Below are 24,030 nucleotides of genomic sequence, written 5' to 3' on the forward strand. Positions count from 1 at the left end.
AACCGCTTGTTAACAATCTGACAAGTATGCCTAGCAAATGTTAATTATATGGTTGATAAAGGTAAATAACTTGGCAAGTGTATACAAATAACCTGGCAACCGCTTGTTCATAATCTGGCAAGTACAAGTGACAAGTTTTTGTGAGCGAATGTTAATTATATGGTAATTAAGGTAAGTAACTTGACAAGTGTGCACAAATAAACTGGCAACCACTAGTTAATAATCTGGCAAATGCACGCCAACATTATTGTAAGCAATTGTGAGTTACGTGATATGATTAAGTTAAATAACTTGGCAAATGTGCACAAATAAACTGACAACAGTTTGTTAATAATCTGGCAAATGTACCCTAGACAAATTTTTGCTAGCGAATACTAGTTACATGGTATGGTTAAGGCAAATAAAATACTTGATAAGTGTGCACAAATAAAATAGCAACATCATATTAAATAACCTGACAAGTATACATCGTCAAATAATGATGGGATCCGTAGCTATCTCTACCGATGGGATCTAAGTTTGTTTCATGCAATGATGCGATATGAAAGCTTCGTGGGGCTCCAATTTCCCCGAATTGGCTCATATAGCAGTTTTGCAGTCATTTGTTTTAGCACTTCCTCCGTCCAATAAAGGATGTTTCAATTTTGACCAAATTTGAATGCATCTATACACTAAGTCATGTTTAGATACATTCAAATTTTGACAAACTTGAGATATTTTTTGTTGGATAGACGAGTTCTGTAGTCTTGTTGTCTTAAGGCCCGAGTTGCTGAGTTTTTTTTTTATGGAACTGCTGCGGCACGCGCACAGAAGAAATAAGCTGGTTGCTTGCTACGCAGGCCAAAAGAAAGTGGGCCAGTGAATGCACATCCGCACGGACAAACTGGGCCGCATGCAGGCCGGTTCGTGGGAATCCGCAGAGCGCACGACGGTACACGCGCTCGGGAGCGGGCGCCGCCGGCCATCCATACGCAGCGAGGCCGCTGCGGGCGTTGCGATCTCCAAAAAAGAAACCCTCCGTTGCAAATCATATTACTCCGTAGTACAAAAACCTAGAAAAACAATCACACCTCCTCTCCTCCGTTGCTCGAAAGCAGCACGAGCAGGAGGAGATTAGGCAGTTGCATCGGCGGCGTCGAAGATGAGCGACGACGTGGTATGGCACTGCATCAGCCACGGTCACTGCAGCTTCATGGCCAAGTACGGTAGCTTTTGCCCTCATATTTTTATTTTTTGTTTACGTGTTTGTTGCTTCTTCTGATGGCAATGGTGGTCTTTTGCGCAGGATCACGACGGGGATCTTCTGCCGGAATCCCTACAACGTGACGGGTATATGCAACCGGAGCTCTTGCCCACTCGCCAACAGCCGATACGCGGCATACGCCACCATCCGAGACCACGACGGTGACTAATCACTACCTCATCGCTCTAAGTATTACGGTGACCAATTCTCAAGTGCCAACCTTAATTTGTAGTCGTTGTAAAATACCGTAGATACTAACTACCAGTGCTTATCCGGCAACAGGGTTGTTAGCCTGTTCTGTTGAGATCCTAACTCCTTTATAATCTCTTTGTAAACCCTAACTCTTGTTGTATAAATACAAAGCATCGGTAGGGATGTTCCCCACGCCAAACCAAATCTTTTCACTTGGTATCAGAGCCTGATCCAATCACACCATGTCGTCTGCTGCGCTCTCCGGCTCTGAGCTAGTCGGAACGATCTCGTTTCCTGTCGGTGCTACCATGTCAGTGTCGACGCTCGGCGGTCTCATCAGCGTCCGGCTGAACCGCGACAACTTCCTGCTCTGGCGCACGCAGGTTGAAGCAGCTCTTTGTGGGCCGAACCTCTTCGGCCACCTCGACGGCACCATCGCCGCCCCAGCCGACATGATCACCAAGGGCACGGGCAACGATGCTGCTCGGCGCATCGTCAATCCGGCCTACATGCGCTGGTTCCAGCATGACAAAACTGTCGTTAGCGTCCTCCTCTCCTCAATGTCGGAGGGAGTCCTGGTGCAAGTCACAAGGCTCAAGACTTCCACTGAGGTCTGGGCCGCTCTCCTTGCCATGTTCTCGTCTCAGAACAGAGCTCGGATGGCTCAGATCCGCTACCAGCTGTCCAACCTGAAGAAGAAGAACATGTCAGGGGCCGACTTCTTCCACAAGATGAAGGCACTCGCTGACACGATGGCATCGATCGGCAAGGTGCTCGACGACGAAGAGGTCATCGGATATAAGCTCGCTGGACTCAGACCTGAGTATGAATCCCTTGTATCTTCTATAACCACACGTGCAGAGCCTGTCACGCTCAATGATTTTTACTCATACTTGTTGAGCCATGAAACTCGCATTGAGCAACTCAGCTCGACCATGGAGTTTCAGTCGTCCGGTAACAGCGCGACGCGCCACGGCAACAATAACCGCTCCCGCTCTTCCAACCGCGGTGATCGGGTGACCGCGGCCAGGCGAACCCCGGTTACCAGCAGCAGAACCGGGGCCATCAGAACTCCGGTGGTGGCGCTGGCGTGGACGTCCCAAGTCCACGTGCCAAATCTGCCACAAATACGGCCACGACGCGCTGCGATGCCACAATCGCTTCAACCACGCCTACTCCGTGGAAAGCTCCCACGCCACCAACTCTTCACCGACCGGCTACCATGTTGATACCAACTGGTATGCCGACACTGGCGCCACCGACCACCTCACGGGTGATCTCGACAGGCTGACCATGCACGAGCGCTACACCGGCAAGGATCAAGTTCAGGTCGCCGATGGCGCAGGTTTGAAAATTTCGCATATCGGTCATTGTGTATGTCGTACCAGTGGCCCACGGGGTCCCACTGATACGGGACGCGTGGGTCGCCAGTGATGAATCCCCGTCAGGAAGGCCTCCCGGGAAGCGAAAGGTCCGGAAAGCCTGCCTCAAGGAGACGGTCCTTGGTGAAGGCAAAGCTAAGGGCTGGAATAGAAGAAGCACCCGGGAACCCTGGTCCCAGGAAGTGGAGGAAACGCCTCCCCAGCAACTAGCCGGGTGCGCTAGTCGGGAAGGGGCATCCCAGCAACCCATGCTAGGGCATGAAGGCGAGGCCCGCAGAACAGTGAAGACAGGACAAGACAACGGTCACAGTGCATTTAATGCATCGACAGGAGTCCTATCAGCAGGCCTAGTCTTGCTCGGCAAGGCTAGGGCGTCTACTCTACAAATCATTTTTTCTACCGTGTACAGTGAACCGGGAGACGTGTCACGCAGCATGAGACGACACCTGTGGTATCCCCTTGTCTATAAAAGGAGTACCAATGCAATCGGTCAAAGGGTTCCGATCAGTCTTAGTTCTAGCTCTACTTAGAGTCATAGCCAAGTAGCTCCCCGGGAACTCCCGGGGGCACCTTGTAAGTGTAACATCCCAATTTTCAAAACTCTTCATATGCATTGCATATCATAAGCATCATGTCACCCTTGCATTTGATCACTTTCAAAACCCTAAAATTTGCCCAGAAAACGATTTTGCAAAGATGCCTTTATTTGATTTTGGGCTTTGATCTTGCTCTTGAGTATTTGCATTTTAACCCATGAGGGTGTTGTGGTAAAAAGGGATTTAATGCATATATAGAGCTATCCCATAAATTTGCTTTTGAAAGTATTTTGAAAAATAATTTGTTTCGATAGCCTAACGGCCCTAAAGGCCATTTTATAGGCAAATGTATTTTTAAATATTTCATTTTGAGAAAATTCTTGTTCCAAAAGTTAGATCATATGAAAATATGATTTTACAAATTTTGTTGCATTTTATTTGGAGTGATTTGGAGCTTCGAATCAATTTCGAGGTTCAAAAACAGAAATTAGATAAAAGAAAAGGAAAAACCGGACCGAACCGGTTAAACCAAACCGAACCGATTAAACCGGACCGAACCGGCCCGAACCGGCCGGCCCGCTCTCACTGACCGGTGGGACCCGCGCTCATCGTCATCTTCAACCTCCGTCCGAGAAATCCGGCCACGCGCGCCCCGCGAACTGCCCACGACTCCACCTCCGATTTCTCCGCGCTCGGGCCGTTTCCTCGAAATCCTTGCGCGTCACCCCGAAGCCCTCGCTTTTCTCTACCACCTCCCCCCAACCGCTCGCTCGATTTCGCCTCGGTTGCAATTTAATTGCTCGCCGGAGTTGCACTCGGCCGCCGCCGTTTTCCGCGTCTCGCCGCCGTTCCGATGAGTCTCCGCCCGCGCCGACCCCCTAATCTTCCTCCTCTCTTCCTTGCGCACGCTGTGACGCGAGCCAGCCGCGATTTGGAGCTCCGCGCCTCCATCCGCCGTCTTCCCCGGCGCCGGCCGCCGCCCGTCCGCGCGCCGCCTCCGCCTCCCGCTCCGCCTGGCCGCGCCGCCCGCCTGCGCCGCCCGCGCGCCACCTCCGCGAAGCCACGCCCGCGCCGCCTGCCCGCGCCCACCCGCTGCCCCACGCGCGCCGTGCTGCGCCGCCCCGCGCCGTCCGCGCCGCTCCGCCTCCGGCCGCCTGCCCGCGCCGTCGCCGGCGAGCTAGCCCGCCGGCCGAAACCCTAGGTGCCGGCCAATCGCTTGCTGCCACGTGGCGAGATTTTTTTTTTAATTATTTGTTTTATTTTAATTCGGCTGAATTAGATAATGCACTTTTGCAGAAAAGCCCCTGCAACTTCAAAGCCTCATATCTTTTAAACCGTTTGTCCAAAATTTACGATCCACACCTTTCTGGAATCGTCACAACGTGTAGAATATTTTGGCACTGTTTAATTCCAGTTTTGAACTACTTAGATAGAAGCTATTTACAGAATGATTGAATATGGTTTAAATTCCAAATGAATTGTTTCAAAATAATTTTGAGCATGTTAGCTTGCTATAAATTTTTTTAAACTTGTTCTCTATCCATTAGGAGCAGAAAAGAAATTATTTTGTGTATAATCATGGCATACAAGTTTTAAATATTGCTATATGTTGCAAAAACCGCACAATCTTTTGTTTTAAACCCTATCCAGGTATTATGCATATTAATTACCACTTTGATGTTGTATAATCGGTCCAAATCATTTGAAAAACTTTTCAAAACAGAAACGAAACTTTCTACTTTAAAAGTAACCTTCGTTGTGCATCATCATAGCATATGCATCATGGCATGATTTTGTATTGAGTGTTGTGTTTATTGTGTGTGTTCCTTTTATTTTAGATTGTGTGGAGTGTAATCATTGTTGTTGCGAAGAGTGCGAGAACTACCACAACCTTGGACAAGGCAAGTTCACTTTGATCATATCCCGTTATTATTGTTGTTTTAAAATGCTTATGCATTAGTGTTGTTGGTAGAGATGCATTGATAGGACTATTACTCGTACCTCTATGCTAGCTATAAATCCCAGGCAGTATAATTTACACTCGCCGTTACCTTGCCACCAAATTGCCATCGATTTTAGTTGAATGCTAGGCTATGGTAGTATCGTGGGGGAAATAACTACATTATGATATGGTTATGCCTTTGGCTATATGAAATGTTTTGTTAGATGTAAGGCAAAACAACTAATTCAATGAACCATCCTGGGTGGGCTGCTTTGAGGATTTTGAGGATTAGCGGCGTCAGGTCCATTTCTATGGGTCCCTCTGAGTCGAGTTCCTGTGGATTCAGGAATGGATCGTCCATGGACGTCTCTCCCGTGGATTCGGGGAGCGCCTACGTTGCAAATGTGGAATGCCACCTGGGGTAACAGAGACTGCACTAGTTTCCTGTTTAGTAGCTTCCAGTACAACCACATGGTAATATGGGCTCTGCCAGGATGGATGTAAGACATATGATCCTGGATCCGAGGGATTGTGCAGATGTAGCCGTGTAGGTGGGAACGTAGGTCCCTCAGGTGGTCTGGGTGATTATGGTGTGAAAATTCCTGTAATCGATGCCGTTGCTACTCTACCCTGAGGACAGCAAGGGATTAACACGTCGATTTCTTGTGGGTAAAGTGTACAACCTCTCGAGAGTGTCAAACTAAGTACTTAGCCGTGTCCCCGGTTACGGACAATCATGAGCAACTAGATATTGGGGCTGTAAGGAAAGTCTCACTCATTCCAATTTCTTAAATAAAATGAATGGTTTGAACAGGGTAGGAGCACTTGAAGAATCCACTTCAATGTACTCTAGGTTAATAGAAGCATGGGTGTGTCTACCCCGTGTCCATTAGTCAACATTATTATAACATTCCTTTGTAGTAGGGTAATTTATGTTCTGCTTCCACGCAAACAGCCTGAACTCCACCTTGCCAAATACTGCATATACTTGGTAGGTTCTGATATAACTCCTAGTGAATCTTGCCAATACATTCAATGTATTGACCCTAGTGGCTGCATCGTTTAATGATGCAGGAAGCTCCGACGACGAGTAAGATGTATGTTCTACTTGTTTGGGTTACGGGCTTACATTCCAACACGCTCTCACCGTGGTGTTGATGTGCCCTTGTACCTTTCACTTTCCGCAGCTAAACAGTTGTTTTATTTCTAGCTAACCCGTGAGGTTATGCGAGTTGTATGTACCTTTTTAAATTCTGGATGATTCGTTATAATATTAAGACCTTTGTTCTATGATATTACATCTTGAAACTCTGTGTGTTAGTGAGTCGATCCAGGGACTAGAACTAAAGCACAAAGATCGAACCCGTATACGGGGACGGTCGCTTTAGTAAGCCTCATACATAATCTTGAATACAACTAAAAGCAGAACGTAGGGTGTTACACCTCCGAATGGCCCGAACTTGGGTAAATTCATGTGTCGACACTTCGTATCTTTCGTCACGCCGGCGATCGCCGGAGCAATCGCCTCGCCCTCCACCGAACCAAAAAGGGGCTGCTCGGCATCCCCGGTGCCGGAGACCCGTGCAGAGAGCTTCGGGCGACCACCGGCGTCATCGTCTTCACCACCGGCTTCTTCATCCACGACATCCTCAACGATTAGCTCGCCATGCCACCCAAGAAGGCAGACAAGCCCCTCGACTTGCGCGACACCCTCGCCATGCGCACTCGATCCCACGACGCCACGCGCCTGTCGCAAGTACAAGGGGACCAAGGGTCCCCTCCACCTCCTTGGCCGTCGGCAGACAACCGACTGAGGGGGCCTGCGACGCCTAGAGCCGGAGCCAGCCGTGCGAGCGACCTCAACATCGCGCGCTCCAGTCAGCGAGTCCACTCGTGGGCTGAGGACGCGCAGCGACAGCTGCGCCATGACGACAGTGCGTCGCGTGCGACGCCAACGGAGTCTCGCCCCACACATCCGAGGGCAACGGGTGACAGGGCGGAGGGCAGTCGGTCGGAGAACCGGCAGCCTCCCTCCCAAACCCTGACGGAAGCTATCATGGCTGCGCGTGTCGTGGTGCGCTACGAGCCACCGCAAGGTACGCCGGTGCATGACGTGTGGAGTGCGGAGCTGGACATGCTCCTTGCGCTCGCTACCCAACAGCCGTAAGGCGAGGGCGGCCCAGTCGGTTCGAGCCGGGGACAGAACCCGGGACGTGGAGACGCGCCCCGCGTCTCGTGGCACAGTGAGCACCCTCCCCCATCGGGAGGGCAAGGAGGCGAGGATCCCGAGGGATACTCAGACTCGTCACCGACCGTCACGCCAAGTGACGCTCGAGGCATCCTGAACGCCTGCCAGTAGGAAGACCTCCGCCAGCTCTTGCAGTGCCGGCGCCGGCTCGAGGCAGAATGCTCGCGCCCAGAGGAGCAGGAAGATGCTCCCATGGGCGCCGATGACGGCTGCGCCGCGTTCACTCGCGAGCTGCGCCGGGTGACATGGCCCCGCAAGTTCCAAGCGCCGACGCTCGGGACGTACGACGGGACCATGAATCCCAAGGACTTTCTCCTGACCTACACGTTGGGCATGCACGCTATCGGTGCCGACGACAAGGTCAGGGCCAACTGGTTCCCGATGGTCCTCAAAGGATCAGCGAGGACTTGGTTGCTCAACCTGCCCGCCGGGTCCATAGCCTCCTGGGCTGACCTGCGTGAGCAGTTTGTGAACGCGTTTCAGGGCAGCTACAAGCGCATGGGAACCATGGCGGAACTGCACACTGTAGTGTAGAAACCGGGGTAGATGTTGCGGGACTTCACCAATAGGTTCTCCAACCTCTCCTACTCCATCCTAGAGGCAGAAGCGGCCGCAATAATCAACACGCACGCCATCAACTTCTGCGACCCGAAGATGCGTGAGAAGTTGAACACGCACCGGATCCGGACTACAGGGGATCTACACGCTCTCGCACACAAGTGCGCGATGGCCGAGGAAGGACGCTTGGCGCCCGAGCTTGCCGCCAAAGCGGCGGCAAACCCACCCGAGGGCTTCGGGAAGAAGGGCTCCCGGAAACGCGGTGGGAAGCAAGTGCTTGCCGCGGAGCCGGGGACTCCCGAGAGGCCCACCAAGAAGGCGGCGTCGGTGGAAGCATCGGGTAGCAAGCCGGTGGTGGCCGCGCGCTGCCCCATCCACACCAACGCCACCCATGACGCGCAGGACTGCCGCACTCTCCAGATCATCAAGGAGAAGCGCGAACAGCGCCACGAGGAGCGCCGTGCTGTCGGGGCTTGCTTCAACTGAGGGGACATCGGGCACCTCTCCCGGGACTGCCCGAACAACCCCCGCAGCGAAGCAGGCTGGTGCGCAGCCAGCGGCGACAAAGGAGAACCCGCGGGGGGTCGCGGTCAAGCCTGCGGCGGCAAGCACCAGCCTCCCTAGGGATGCGACAAACCTCATGCCGAACAGCGCGAGGATGACTGCAGCGACGACGCCGACGAGCCCGGCTTCCAGGAGCCCCGCGACGTCGCCTGCATCCATGGGGGAGCATACGTTCTCATGTCTCATGCTGTCGTGAAGCGGCTTACGCGTGAGGTCTACGCCCTCCTCCCCAGCGTGGAGGCGCAACAGTCGTTGAGGTGGTCGCATGTGCCGATCACCTTCAACTCGGACGATCACCCGATCCGTCCCTTGGGGTCAGGGGTACTCCCCCTCGTGGTGTCGCCGATCATAAACAACGTGACGGTGACCAAGTTACTGGTGGACAGCGGGGCGAGCCTCAACCTCCTGTCCGCCAAGCTAGTGGAGAAGATTCAGCTGCACCTGGAGCAGATGAAACTCACCGACCCATTCCGGGGGATCAATCCCGGAGTGGTGCAGCCCATGGGGCGAATTACGCTTCTGGTGATCTTCTGTTCCCGGGAAGCGTTCCTGACTGAGCACATCATTTTTGATGTAGCTCACACCCCGTTGCCGTACAACGGGATCATTGGTCGGCCGGCGCTGATCAAGTTCATGGCGGCAACCCATTGCGCCTATGGCGTGATGACGATGCCGTCAACATACGGCGTACTCTCCATCAAGTGCGACCTGAAGAACGCTGCTTGGTGCGTGGGTGAGGTCGTGAAGACCTCCGCAGTGGCGGATCCCGGCGACTATGACGTGAACAGCCCGCACAAAAGAAGGCGCGAGCTGCTCCCGGACAGGACGCCGGGGGCAGCTCCAGCTCCAGCCTGCACGTTAGCAAGGGCACGAAGCTGAAGGAGGAGGGCACCAAGGTCAAGAAGATACCCCTGCATGCCGGCAACGAGGCACGCACCGGCTCCATCGGTGCGAGCCTCGGCGACAAATAGGAAAGCACCCTCGTCACCTTCCTCTGGGAGAACTCTGACGTGTTCGCTTGGGAGGCGTCAGATCTTCCCGGAGTCCCCAGGGAGGTGATCGAGCATCGGTTGGCAGTGCGGCCAGACGCGCGGCCCGTCAAGCTGAAGGTTCGTCGGCAAGCACAGTAATGCAAGGACTTCATCCAGCAAGAAGTGGAGAAGCTCAAGAACGCTGGGGCAATCAGGCAAGTGTTGTACCCTACTTGGTTAACAAATCCTGCGTAGATTTTACTGATCTTAATCGTGCATGTCCTAAGGACCCCTTCCCTGTACCCCGAATCGATCAAATAGTAGATTCTACAGCAGGTTGTGAGTCTTTGTGCTTTCTGGATGCCTTTTTCGGCTAACATCAGATTAAGATGGCAGTTGAAGACGAGAAGAAAACATCGTTTATCACCCCGGTTGGCTGCTACTGTTACACGTGCATGCCTTTCCGGCTGAAGAACGCGGGCTCGACATTCCAGCACGCCCTGCGCGAGTGTCTGGGACCCCAGCTAGGCCGGAATATCAACGCCTACATGGACGATATCGTCGTCAAGTTGTGGCGTAGGGACTCGCTCGTCGGTGACCTGCAGGAGACATTTAACAACCTCCGCAGGATCAAGCTCAAAGCTTAACCCCGAGAAGTGCACGTTCGGTGTGGACTCGGGGCACTTGCTGGGCTTCCTGGTGTCACACAAGGGAATCGAAGCCAACCCACAGATGATCGAGGCGATCAAGAAGATGGAGGCACCCTGCAAGGTTAGAGACGTCCAGCGCCTCAACGGGTGCGTTGCGACGCTTGGGCGTTTGATCTCAAGGCTGGGCAAGCGAGCCCTGCCTTTCTTCAATGTAATGAAGAAGAAGGGTCCGATCAATTGGATCCCCGAGGCGGAAGCGGCGTTCCGGGACTTGAAGCAGTACCTGAAATCGCCGCCGGTCCTCGTCGCCCCCAAGCGGGGCGAGCCGTTGCTGCTATACCTGGCAGCGATGGACCAGGTAGTGAGCTCCGTGCTCATTGCCGAGAGGGAAGAGCAAGTCCCGAGGGCTGAGACGGAAGGGCCGGGGGCTCCCGGCGAGCCGAAGGAACCCTCGGCTCCCACCTCTGCCCCTGGACCCGAGGGACAGCCCATGCAGGCTTCCCCTCGCAAGCGGCTAGTGCAACATCCCGTGTACTTCGTCAGCACGGTGCTACGCGATGCCCTGGTATGGTACCCCCAGGTCTAGAAGCTTCTGGTTGGGATCCTGCTCGCTTCAAGGAAGCTGCGCCATTACTTTCAGGCGCACAGCATCACGGTGGTGTCGGGGTTCTACTTAGAGCGGGCCCTTGTCAACCGTGAAGCCACCAGGAGGGTGGCCGAGGGGAGGATGGAGCTGGCGGAGTTCGGGCTACGTTTCGCAAACACCAAGAGCATCAAGAGCACCGCTTTCACCGACTTCATCGCGGAGTGGACATCGACGGGCATAGAGGAAGAAGAGCGGGAGCGAGCCTTCCCGGCAGATTGGACGAAGGGTACTGGGTCATGTACTTCGACCGCGCCTTCTGCTTGCAGGGCGCCGGTGCCGGAGTTGTGATCGAGTCGCCCACTGGAGATCATCTCAAATTCGTAATACAGCTCGACTTCGCCAACTCCACCAACAACACAGCAGAGTACGAGGGACTGCTGGCCGGGCTACGTGCGGCGATCGCTCTCGACATCAAGTGCTTGGTTGTTCGCGGGGACTCCCAACTCGTGATCAACCAGGTAAATAAGTACTACGACTGTCCCCAGATGGCAGCGTACGTAGTGCGAAAATTGGAGTCCAGGTTCAAGGGACTTCGGTTTGAGCACGTGAAGCGCAAGGACAACTTTGTTGTGGATGAACTGTCCAAATGGGCAACGGAATGCAGCAAGGTGCCTCCTGGGGTGTTCGTACAGAGGTAGTGAAAGCCCTCTGTCGATCCCAAGACGGTTGTCGGGGAAGCCCCTCCAGCAACTCAAGGTGACCCTGCAGCTGCGGGGGACCATGCCACCAAGCTTGTGGCATACACTAGCCGGGAACCACCAGCCTGTGGGACGGATATTATTCATTACCTCAGAGATGCGACCCTCCCGGAGGAAGACGTTGCCGCAGAGCGAGTAGCCCGGCAAGCCAAAATGTACGCCCTGGTGGACGGGGAACTCTACCGGAGGCGTCCTAACGGAGTCCTGCTCCTCTGCGTGCCCCAGGAAGATGGGCGCACGTTGCTGGAGGATATACATCGAGGCACATGCTCGCACCATGTGGCCTCCAGGGCGCTAGCTGCGAAAGCATTCCGGCACGGCTTTTACTGGCCAATAACATTAGCCAACGCTGAGCAATTAGTCAAGACCTGTGAAGCGTGCCAGTTTCACGCCAAGAAGAGCAACCAGCCAGTGCAAGCCCTGCAAGTCATCCCGTCCTCATGGCCGTTTGCGGTCTGGGGGCTGGACATTGTTGGCAAGTTGCCAAGAGTAGTTGGCGGCTATGAGTACTTTCTCGTGGCCATCGACAAGTTCTCGAAGTGGATCGAGGTGGAGCCTCTCCGAGCCGTCACGGCGCAGGCGGCCTTCAAGTTTTTCAAAGGTATTGTGTGCTGGTTGGGTGTGTCTAACGGAATCATCACCGACAATGGCACACAATTCACTAGTGTGGTGTTCCAAGCTTACTGCGAGGACATGGGCACTAAGATTCACTTTGCCTCTGTTGCTCATCGAAGAAGCAATGGGCAAGTGGAGCGGGCCAACGCAGAGGTGCTGCGGGGGCTTAAGACGAGAACCTTTGACAAGCTCAAGGGCCACGGGAAACACTGGGTTGAAGAACTCGAGCCCGTGCTGTGGTCGCTGCGGACCACACCAAGTCGGGCGACGGGTCAAACTCCATTTGTCCTCGTCTACGGGGCAGAAGCTGTGCTGCCCCTCGAGCTCAAGTATGGGTCACCTCGGGTATGCGCGTACGATGATAAAAGCCAACACGCGCAGAGGATTGATGACCTTACCTTCATCGAGGAGATTCGATGCCGGGCTGCTGTGCGAGTTGCAGGCTACCTGCAGGGACTCCGTCGTTATCACGACAGGAGAGTCCGTCCCCGGGGACTCGAGGTTGGAGACCTCGTCCTGCGCCGAATACAGGAACGAAGGCCGGGAACAAGTTGACTCCAATCTTGAAAGGCCCCTTCGGGGTAGTGTAGGTGACCAGACCGGGGGCTGTTCGGCTGGAAACCGAAAAAGGCTTGCCGGTGCCCAATAGTTGGAACATTGAGCACCTGCGCAAGTTCTACCCGTGAAACGGTGGCGGCTTACCCACGGGTGACGCTGCGGCAGCGTGCCTCCTTAAGCTAGTGTAGCCGGGCAAGGCCCGATTGTAATCCGCTAGCACAAAGTTGAATAGAGATAAGTGTTGCTTCAATGAATACTGTGCTTTGCTATTTATGAGTGCTTCTGCCTCCTGCTCTAGGTGCACAGAACTGTCTCCTCATACTTGGCTGTGAGCAGGGGGCTGCCGGAACCCCGAAAACCAAGCTCGTTGCCGGGACGTCCCGGAACGAGGCCTAGCAGTTGCCGGACCCGTCCGCAACGTGCTACGTGCCAGCAAGGCACCATGGAAGTATGAAGATGCTCATGGACTTGCTTCACCGAGCTCACATGGAGAACTGCAGGCCGGTGTCTACTCCCATGTCGGTACAAGAACCTCTTGCTGGTGACATTGGCACACCTCTCCAGGGCGACGATGTCTTCCACTATAGAAGCATGGTTGGCGGCCTTTAGTACCTCACCATGACACGTCCAGATATTTCCTTCGCCGTGAACAAAGTGTGCCAGTACCTTGCTGCCCCGACTGATTCACATTGCGACGCCGTGAAGAGAATCTTGCGCTATGTCAAAGGCACTGTCAAAATTGGCATCAACATCCGTCGTTCAGACTCCAATCTTCTCAGCGTGTTCACCGACGCAGATTGGGCAGGCTGCGCCGATGACCCCCGGTCTACTAGCGGCTACGCCGTGTTCTTCGGCGCGAACTTAATATCGTGGAGTGCTCGCAAACAACCCACTGTCTCACGTTCCAGCACAGAGGCGGAGTACAAGGCACTTGCTAATGGTGCTGCCGAAGTAACCTGGGTGCAAGCTTTGCTAAAGGAACTGCAGATTCCTCAGCCTCGACCCCCTGTCATTTGGTGTGATAATCTCATACTTGACTGCTAATCCAGTTTTTTATGCCCGCACCAAGCACATTGAAGTGGATTTCCATTTTGTTCGTGAGAAGGTAGCACTTGGTGCTCTGGAGGTCCGGTTTGTCTCCTCCGGCGATCAACTTGCAGATGCATTCACTAAACCGGCGACCAAGCTTATCCTTGACAATATGAAGTACAATCTCAACCTCGGAACTTCTGGTCGAGATTGAGGGGGAATGTAAAATACCGTAGATACTAACTACTAGTGCTTATCCGGCAACAGGGTTGTTAGCATGTTCTGTTGAGATCCTAACTCCGTTGTAATCTCTTTGTAAACCCTAACTCTTGTTGTATAAATACAAAGCACCGGCAGGATGTTCACCACTCCAAACCAAATATTTTCACTGTCGTAACTTCCTAGTAATATCCCTTAATGGTTCTACAGTACCTCCTTGTATTATACCCTTTCAATCTGTTGATCTTCCTCTCCATTGACATCGCTTGACTGTGTACGATGGCCATGCAGGTATTTTCTACCTATATATGAAAACTGCTGAGAGAGCTCACTTGCCAAACAAATCGTGGCAGAGGGTTAAACTGCCCAAGAATTACGAGAAGGCTATGGAAGTAATTAACAAGCATCTGGTCTGAATCTCTACTCGGTATATTTTCCCATGCCATGCATGTTGACACAAGATCAATCAAGTTCGCTCACAGGCTTGTTTCGTTCTGCAGGAATTCTGGCCCAAGTTACTTGTGCACAAGATCAAGCAACGATTAACAAAAATGACACTGTATCGGATACGGATGAGGAAACTTCAACTGAAAGTGAGGTGGGACATGTGTTGTTTGGTTATATTATTTTACGTTCATGAGTTACAACATGGATCTTCTGATTGAACACTGCAGTATACAGTGAAAGCTAGTTTGTTGATTAATTAAATTTCCAAATTGTCTGGGAGGTAGGCAAGGGAACTTAGGACAGAGTTGTTCAATTTTTAGAAACAAACAAACAAACAGATATATACACCCAACTACAAGTGAGTAGATCAACTCTAGTATTTTTCACATTTTCTTAACACACATATTTTATTGGAAAGACATAGTGTGCAACCAGCAGAACAATAAACTATGCCGCTCAGCATGGCTAAAGTATTTATTTAGCTCACAAACTTACAGAGGAGAATCCTCAAGGAGAGAGTTATAGCAAGGTTGATCCAGCGTAAAATATATTATTCAGTGGCAGCAGTATTTTGTACGGGCAATGGCAGGAGAAATGATGTTTCAAGTTGTCATTCTGTTTTTAGCAGTATTTTCCACTGGCAATGCCAATGCCACACAAATGATGTTTCAAGTCTCAACGAGTAGATTGGCTCATAAGTTTGGTTCTCAAGTACTGAGAGACCATGTACTCCCTCCGGCCAGAATTATTTATCGAAATATTACATGTATCTAGACGCTTTTTACACATAGATACATCCGTATTTGAGCAAATTTGAGACAAGTAATACCGGTCGGAGGGAGTACAGTTTTTTTTTTTTGCTTCTGTAGTTCTGTTCAGTGGTAACAGAGTGCCTCAGCTAGAGTGCATATGTAAGGCACTGCTGTGGATATTATTCGAATGGTCAAATTGCTTGACCGTAGTAAACCATGACAAGCAACTAAATGTTGAAAACCACTAATTAGGTACATGTCATTAATATATATATACTTCCAGTTGCCATAGCTGAAGCTGAAAGTTGAGATTTATCCATGTTCCATTTTGAAAATCTCTGGACCTTGGTGTCAAAATACTCCAGTTATCTGGTTGCTGAAGTTTGGCAGCAGTATATCAAATCAAGATAAAGAATGGACCTTAATTGGTTTTATTGATCACCTGAATTTCTCATGTCATGATTTTTCCCCTATTTATGCTCTATAAGAATTTGATTAGAAGGTATCATCTTGTTGACTAGTTGAAGCTATAAAATAACTTCACTAGTGCATGAAGATGCTGAGCATATTCATTTGTGTTCTTCTAGGGAGAAGATAATGACAATGCCTAGGAAGAAGACACAGTGTGATCTCAGGAGAATGGAGAAAGCAGAAACGGTTTGCAAGTGTAGGTTATCGGTTGCCGTACTCTGACATGTAGCCGTTATGATGCAGAGTATTATTAGTGAATTATTGGAACGCCTAAAAAGAAATAATGATGATGAAATCCCAAATGTCCCCTTCAAGCCATTCGAAAAGCTTGTCGACTTTGACAATGTTGACATGGTTCCTGAGTATATCGAGGAGCATGTAAGTACTGCATTGGCAAGTACATTTGGCAGGACTGTACATAAGCTTTCTTATAGGCTCATATTGTGATTTGGCTTGCTAATCCAGGAAACTGAAATAGAATTTGTTGAGGATGATGGGATCGAAGAGATGGAAGACATGGAAGATTTTGAAAACCTCTCTAATGGTGAGGATGGTAATTGTTTCTCATCATTCTATTGATTTAACTTTGACATCAATATATGTTTCGGACATGTTGTGCCCTTCAAATATGCTTCTCCTTATCTGGGTTCAGTACGTCATTCTCTGTTATAATCTTTGTCTTGTCCTGCTAAGATGCATTATTCTTATTTCACTGAAAAAGGATAATTGTATGAACTCATCTTTAAATGCTCTAAATGATTGCAGGTGACATAGATGAAGATTATCTTACGGGCCATCCAGTTGCAATGAAACAAAAGGGACCAGGTTCCCATTCCAGATTAAATATCGGAAGAAAGTCAACAAAAGTTATCACTGAGGTAAAGCACACCATTTCAAATTATAGCTTTGCCTCAATAATCACCTACTTCTCTCATTTGATCAATTCATGACCCCTTAATTGTTTTCTTACATGCACTCTATACGGTACTCCCCCATCTCATATTAAGTGACTCAAATTTGTCCAAATATGAATGTATCTATGCCTAAAAACGTTTATATACGTGTAATAGAAAGTCACTTCATATGAGACAGAGGAAGTATTATAATTTAGTTTTAAAAAAAATTATGTATGCATACATTGGTTTCATATGATGAACAATGCTTATTTAGAACGATCCCAATGTTTTCAAGGTTATGTAGCCTGATTCCTGATTCGGCTTCATTTACCTCTTGCCTCAATATCTGTCATGGGTAGGTTGATGAAGATGGATACACCAACCGGATGCAGAGGACACTTGTATGAATCCAGCACTCTGGCAGGCATGATCATGACTACTTCAAATCACGTGTTTGGTGTAGATGGCCAGTTTTGTTGTACTTTTGGCCACTTTGTCTACCCTTTTATTTGTTTTTGTTTTTGTGCTTGAAATCCACATGATGTGACCACCGGTCGATGAAAATTTAGGAATCAACAAAATTTTGTACCATGGAGCATATCTGATCCAAAGCAAGGCGGTGGTGTGTTTGCTGTCTAGTCCGTAAAGGTTGAAATGCCTGAGAGTACAGCCAGAAAAAAGTGTGGCTCTGTTTTTCTTGTTCAAGCTTGCTCTTGCCAAAAACAGACTCCTCGATCTCAATCCGCATTTCAATGATGTGCGATTCCTTGTTCTGACTTCGGTTTCTCGTCCACATAAGATAACTTTTGGGCAGAAAAATACCAGGTCGATTTGAAGAAAAAAATACTCCCTCCGTTTCGTAATAAGTGTCGGGGACTTTGTGCTAAATCCTAAACAATTGTTATAAATTGGACGAAGTATTTAGTTACTTAAGAAGAAGGGGACTAGAGTACCAGAGGTGGCATCAGGTGGTTTCTCTCCAACGGGCAATTGCGGTCCTGGCAGCCAGTTTTACTCGTGCCACTATAAGTTCCGGTACATAAGACATGTGCGGATTCCTATATCACTAATTTGGGTAACGAAATAATGAGTCATGTATCATCAAAAGTTTATCGTTAATAACTTCTTTCCAATACGATTTTGATGTTATACTTTGTTTGACATATCTCGTATTTTGTTGACCAAATTGGTAATTCAGAAATACGTGCAGGGTCCAATCTCTTTTTAGCTCACATTTGTGCGATCCTGGATGTGAAGACACTGATATACAATTACGGGTTCGCATATTTGCGCCCATGAAAGCTAAATCATTCTTTCTATCTTGGCAAAAAGTGCTTTTAGAGCAAAGCTCCATGAAACCTGAAATTTGGAAAACTGAAAAACCATATTTAATATTTGAATGTGTCAAAAATATCTGAAAACAAATCTACATATACATATGAATATGTCAACTATAAATTCACGTATTATTTATAACTTAAAGATATAATAGGGTTTGTTTGTTTCTAAACATTGAATTAGATGTATCATATGAGATGAGATGAGCGCTATCCATCATGCAATGCAGCCCCCTCTCCCCTCCCCACGACCACAGTAGGTGTGTCGTATGTTCTACTCCCTCCGTTTCATAAAGATTGACACGGATTTGAATTAGCTCTAGTTCAAATTCGTGCCAATCTTTATGGAACGGAGGGAGTAGAATATAGATGCACAACACCCAGATTTTAGGTGCCAATGTACGGCCGGAAGGAGCGAAAACGAATGGAACTAAGTGCTAAAACGGATACGGAAACCTAGAAACAAATACGGAAGCAGGTAAGAAATGAGTACATAGCAAATACAATATGGACGCGAATATGAAAGTTGAATATTTCTTAAAACACAAAAGTCAAGGGGGCATAGGGCGTTGGAAGGGTCGAGGAGGGGCATCATACGGTAGAAGAGGATTCAAAAGATGTACTCCTCCCGTTCCATAATTCTTATCTCAAATTTGCTCAAAAATTGATGTATCTATTTCTAAAAAGCATTTAGATATATGTAATATTTCGACAAGAATTATGAAACGGAGGGAGTACTATTTAGTTTCACCGTGGATTTCATATGATGACCTTCCGTTGGACCAAATTAGAGTGTCTTGTGTAGGAGTACGGAGTAAGATAAACGAACATTTCACTCATTCAGATACGACCATTTCACACATTCGGATACGACTGTTTCCGACAGTGATCTGCTAGAAAACATTGCTGTGTTCCTGTTTCGCAAATAAAATTCCTTTTTCATTTTCATTTATTGAAATCCCGTTTGCATTTCTATTTAGCAAAACCCCCTTCTGCACTCATTCTTTTTTCTCTTTATTTCTACTACTACTTTTTTTTAGAACAGATGCAAAGATTTTGCTCCGTTTTTAGTCTCAAGCGAGCACTTTTCAAGTCGTTGTACCAATCCCAAGTGCCAGGTTGCTTCTCGTTTACTCTTTGCATTATTAGTTGTCGGGCGAAATGTGCTGCCATGGCCCATGGGCCAGCCCATTCGACATATAGAGCCGCTATTCAGTTTCATCCCTCAACCCACTCTGGAAATCCCGACGCCATCACCGTCCAGCCCACCGGGAGGAGACAGGCGATGTCTTCGTCGGCGACGGCGGCGGCGCATCAGCTGCCAAGGTCGGAATCGCGGACGCTATCGGGACACGAGGGCGCGGTGTTGGCCGTACGCTTTAACAATGATGGTAACTACTGCCTGAGCTGCGGCAAGGATCGCACCCTCCGCCTCTGGAACCCCCACACCGGCGCCCACGTCAAGACCTACAAGTCCCACGCCCGTGAGGTCCGCGACGTCAACTCATCCTCGTACGCATCCTCGCTGCTGCGCCACCTTCCCCTAGCCCCCTTGCCCCCTTTCTTCCCATCTGATTTGGAGGCGCAGGAGTGGGGATTAACGAGTCATTCTTGCCGTTTCCTGGTCCGCTGGTCCGCAGGGACAACGCGAAGCTGGTGTCGTGCGGGGCGGACAGGCAGATCTTCTACTGGGACGTCGCCTCCGGCCGCGTCATCCGCAAGTTCCGCGGCCACAACAGCGAGGTATGCATAAGAGTGATAACTAGTTTGCAGCTACAATGCCACAGAAGCATTGCATTGAGGGCCACCATTATTTCTGTACCAATGCTATATATAGAACCAGTAGTTTGTGATTTAATCGGACAGAGTAGTTCACAACACTTGAACTGAACTACGTCAATTTGGACAGGACAACTATTACACCGGGCACTATTTATTTACTTATTATAGAGATCCAAGTTGGTGGTCGGTCGTTCACTTTGTTGAAACTATTCTCTATATTGCTAAGAAATGTATGTAATTGCACCAATTCAATATGGTAGATACATGTATCAAAACTTTTTTTAATTACAATTGACTGGATTAATGCAACTGAGATAGTTGTTATTCAGCACAAAATCTGGGAACATAAGAGCACCAACGCATTTATGCAACTTATGCAACGCCGTTATAAGGAGGGTGTTTTGACCTCTGTTCGTTTGTAACTGTAATGGTGAATGCCATAAGGCAACTACTGTTGAAGTGCACATCACTCTAATACTACTGGTGTCCAAATCAGTGTGCTGAAACCATACTTGCATAGTGGTAGCTTGTGGCGTAATGCTGTTGTTCAATCTACATTTAGTTTTGTATATTGACAGTGTGATTATTATTAGGCTCATTGGAGTTGGAGATACTAAAAACCAGACAAGGAACATATTTTATGGCAGACATTTGATACTTTACTGAAATATCACCATTCTGCTTCCCATAGGTCAATTCAGTGAAGTTTAATGAGTACAACACAGTTGTCGTGTCAGCTGGTTATGACCGTACGGCTCGTGCATTTGACTGCAGGTCACACAACAGTGATCCAATTCAGGTGATTTCCGATTGTCACGAAAAAAAACATAGATTCATCAATTATAGTATTAGAAGATTATTTTCCTGTTTTGTTTGGATATGATGTGAAATTTATCTTCTGGGTGCAGACAATTGATACTTTTCAAGATAGTGTAATGTCAGTCAATGTAACCAACACCGAAATAATTGCTGGCAGTGTTGATGGTACTGTTCGAACATTTGACATCCGTATGGGTAGGTAAGTGCATGCCTTGTTCCACCCTCATATCTCAACTAATTTCAATAAGCACACTTTAGTTTCCCTAAATGAATGTTTTGGTGTTCCCGACGCTCCTAGCAAAGAAATGAATGCATTTATCAGATTCTAATCCATTCCTCAATGGTTCTAAGTGGTTTATTTTGTCCTCCTGTTGTTAACAGGGAGACTGTTGACAACCTGGGCCATCCTGTAAACTGTATATCTTTGTCAAATGACCGCAATTGCTTGTTGGCTAACTGTTTAGATTCTACTGTGAGGCTTCTTGACAAGTAAGTACACTTCAGAAGCTGCCAATCTGTTTATATTTCAATATGGACAATGGTTGCAGTGGAGGGGAGGCCCCTCTATTTAGTGCTCTGGAGCAATTAAGCCCTAGCCTCAAATTTAAAGCAATTAGACCCTTCTATTAGTTTCCGTTAGATATATTTCATGGCCGGTAATTTTGTTATACATGTACTTTCAGTTCCACATCAGAGTTATTTGTGGCACATGTGGACTCCTTACTTGACAGTGGACATAACTGTAAAACCATTTCTCATATTGAGTCAGAAAACTCATGAAACCTTTCTAATTGTTTTCCTCTTCATCTTGCTATGAGTTCTTGCTGTCTAAATCTATTCAACCAAAGAGTTTGGCAGCTGCGGTAAACCTGCAGTTTCCTCTTCAAATCTCTCAAGCAATAGTTTAAGAAATTACAGTGCATAATTCGGACACTCAATTTTTCTTTAACATTCACGACGAAGCTTCAATTAACCTGGGTTATGAAACTCGTTACCTTCTTGGAAAATTGCCATTTTTCCTTGGTCCTGGAAACAGATGTCAAGCTAATTGAACCTAGTCTGTATTGTCGTGCATCAGAGCGTATTTGTGGATAAAAATTCTTGCACGTCACAATTTATGAGCCGTAGCTTCAACCTTGAATTTTAGGTCTGAATAATTTTCTTGTGATTTTAGTATTTGAATTATGTTGGCTTTGTCTTTTATTCATCAGCAACACTTGCTGATGTTTTTTTTTTGAGAGAAAAGGTAACAGACAAGTTTAGGGTCATATATGAAGATTTTGTTTTCTACTCTTTTTCCCCCTAAAAACTCTTAAGAATGATGAGATATCAGAAATCTCTGATATACAGGAAGTAAATGTTTGCACAGATTTCATCCACATCATCTACCATATGCAATAATGGAAGGTCAGCTACTCGCAATAAATAAATAATAATAATGGAAGGTCAGCACCATTTTGTGGAGTGGAGGGGTCTTATTGATGCAAAGTTCTAAACAGGGGGACCTCGCTGCACTGTTGCCTTTAGGATGCAGTTTTTTCTTGTAATTGAACCTACTGTCTTTATTGTATTCATTAGGACCTCTGGAGAAATGTTACAAGAGTACAAGGGGCATATATGCAAGGTATCGCTTGAATAAGTTTCAGTTGCATTGGGGATTTCAATATTTTAAATCAGAACACTGTTTGTTCATTCTTTGAAACTTTTATCTCCACAATTTCCAGTCCTTCAAGATGGATTGTTGCCTGACCAATGACGATGCATTTGTTGTCGGTGGATCCGAAGACGGGTTCGTTTACTTCTGGGAGTTAGTTGATGCACCCATCGTTGCGAGCTTCCGAGCACATAGCTCTGTGGTATTAATCCTGTTTCAGAACTGCATCTTGTGCTTCTTTGTTTCCTTATTATTGGTTAACTGTCATTTCCTTTCTAGTTCGAATTTTGTATTCTTCATAATTCTCTCATGCTACTCTTTCTTTTCTTTTTGAAGGTCACCAGCATCAGTTATCACCCAACAAAAAACTGCATGTTGACATCATCTGTTGATGGCACTGTTCGTGTTTGGACCTGAAGATGGAAATAGCTGATGTATTTATCATCTCTGCAAAATGTCTCTGACAATATTCTCCAAATCATCCATCTAGAAAGTTGCAACGATTCAAAATCTTAAAAGATATATATGCTAGTCTTTCAGTTGCTTGTACAAGATACATCCTTTTTGAGAATGTTATTGCTACAATATCGCATTGACTCCATGGATATGGAGTAGGTTGCCTCAGGAAAAGGCAGTGTACTTGTTCATGTTGGAGTATAAAAACTGGAATCGTTATCTATGCCTATCTATTCATCAATGATGACTAGTCTTTGATCTTGGATGGGTAATGAAACAATACGTTCTTTCGATTAGCACCAAGATATTCGGTCAAGGAACTTGGATCCAGTGCCTTGATTGCTGGCTACTGTTTGTGCAAGCTTTGAGTTTTGAGGATCATGGAGATTATAGGGAGAAATGAAAATAAAGTAAACATCGACAGAAATGAAAATAGAATAGAGAAAGCGTGTTTACTTGTATCTTCATAATGTGCTTCAATTTATGTCATTTGCTATTCCTATACTCGTATGGCACAGTTTCTTTGATGGAAAAGTGGATTGACTGCCATGAACTTTTATTGTTTCTATTGCACCGTTGCTTGTCGCATCAACCAGACTTGTTGGTTGCGCAGCGAATGGGGGTATTATATAATGCCAGTGGGAGAGGCATTATATATAACCAAGAACTAGGAGTCTAGGATTGCTAGCCAGAGTAGTGAGCATTTTGTGTATTCGCACAGATGAGCAGACAGTGTGCCTACATGGGAAGAACATGTGCGCGCCATCGTACTTCCTCTCCATTTTCTTATCTTGTTCTTGTAAATGGAAGACATTGGGATATAGCACATTACAACATTTGTAGAGAATGCAAGAAAACTAATATCTGCTCGGTGATGGGCTATGATCGACATTAATACTTTGGGCTACCAGAGAACTAGGATGCTGAGGTTGGAGGAGGACATACTACATAGTACTAGGAGAGTACAGCGGGATGCCTCTGGTTTGATGCCTTGGTAGTATACCTGGGCAAACCTCGGGCGGGGCTTCATAAAAACCCGACGTTCAAACCTGAAACCTAAGCCCGGCCCGGCCCGAAACCCCGAAAATATGCCATTTAAGCATTAAAATAATTATTTTCAGAATAAATAAATAATTTTTTATGCCTATTTTCCTAAAAAATATCCGTTTTTGTCATTTCGGCCTTTCAGGCCGGGTTTGGGACTGAAAACTGAGACCCGAGCCCGGCCCGGGACGTTGGGCTTCGGGCCGGGCCACCCATGCCCAGGTATACTTGGTAGAAACGTAGGATACATGAGAAATGGCCTTGATAGAATACATCAGAAAGAGTACCTTACACAGCAGCAGTAACCTGCGTCAGCAATCA

General features: G+C 48.0%; 1 protein-coding gene and 1 pseudogene across 1 annotated transcript; both read left to right on the plus strand.

Moving 5' to 3' along the window:
- Positions 1–1,141: 1,141 nt before the first annotated feature.
- LOC100821319 lies at positions 1,142–17,024 on the plus strand (annotated as a pseudogene).
- A 2,143-nt stretch (positions 17,025–19,167) lies between these two features.
- Positions 19,168–22,926, plus strand: LOC100828919 (WD repeat domain-containing protein 83). Its single transcript, XM_003575055.4, has 8 exons — positions 19,168–19,466; positions 19,595–19,697; positions 20,428–20,535; positions 20,645–20,754; positions 20,937–21,044; positions 22,134–22,179; positions 22,280–22,411; positions 22,546–22,926. Exons 1-8 carry the CDS (start codon positions 19,240–19,242, stop codon positions 22,624–22,626), a joined length of 915 nt encoding a protein of 304 aa, XP_003575103.1. The 5' UTR covers positions 19,168–19,239; the 3' UTR covers positions 22,627–22,926.
- The last annotated feature ends 1,104 nt before the right edge of the window (positions 22,927–24,030 follow it).

The sequence above is a fragment of the Brachypodium distachyon genome, chromosome 3 (genome assembly GCF_000005505.3).
Source record: "Brachypodium distachyon strain Bd21 chromosome 3, Brachypodium_distachyon_v3.0, whole genome shotgun sequence".
Lineage (NCBI taxonomy): Eukaryota > Viridiplantae > Streptophyta > Magnoliopsida > Poales > Poaceae > Brachypodium > Brachypodium distachyon.

Bases quoted from the DNA above. Each gene is read 5' to 3' on its own strand.
- LOC100828919 (XM_003575055.4), top strand. From the start codon at position 19,240: ATGTCTTCGTCGGCGACGGCGGCGGCGCATCAGCTGCCAAGGTCGGAA. The intron at 19,467-19,594 runs GTACGCATCCTC...GCTGGTCCGCAG, and splicing joins CGCGACGTCAACTCATCCTC to GGACAACGCGAAGCTGGTGT. The intron at 22,180-22,279 runs GTATCGCTTGAA...CACAATTTCCAG, and splicing joins ACAAGGGGCATATATGCAAG to TCCTTCAAGATGGATTGTTG.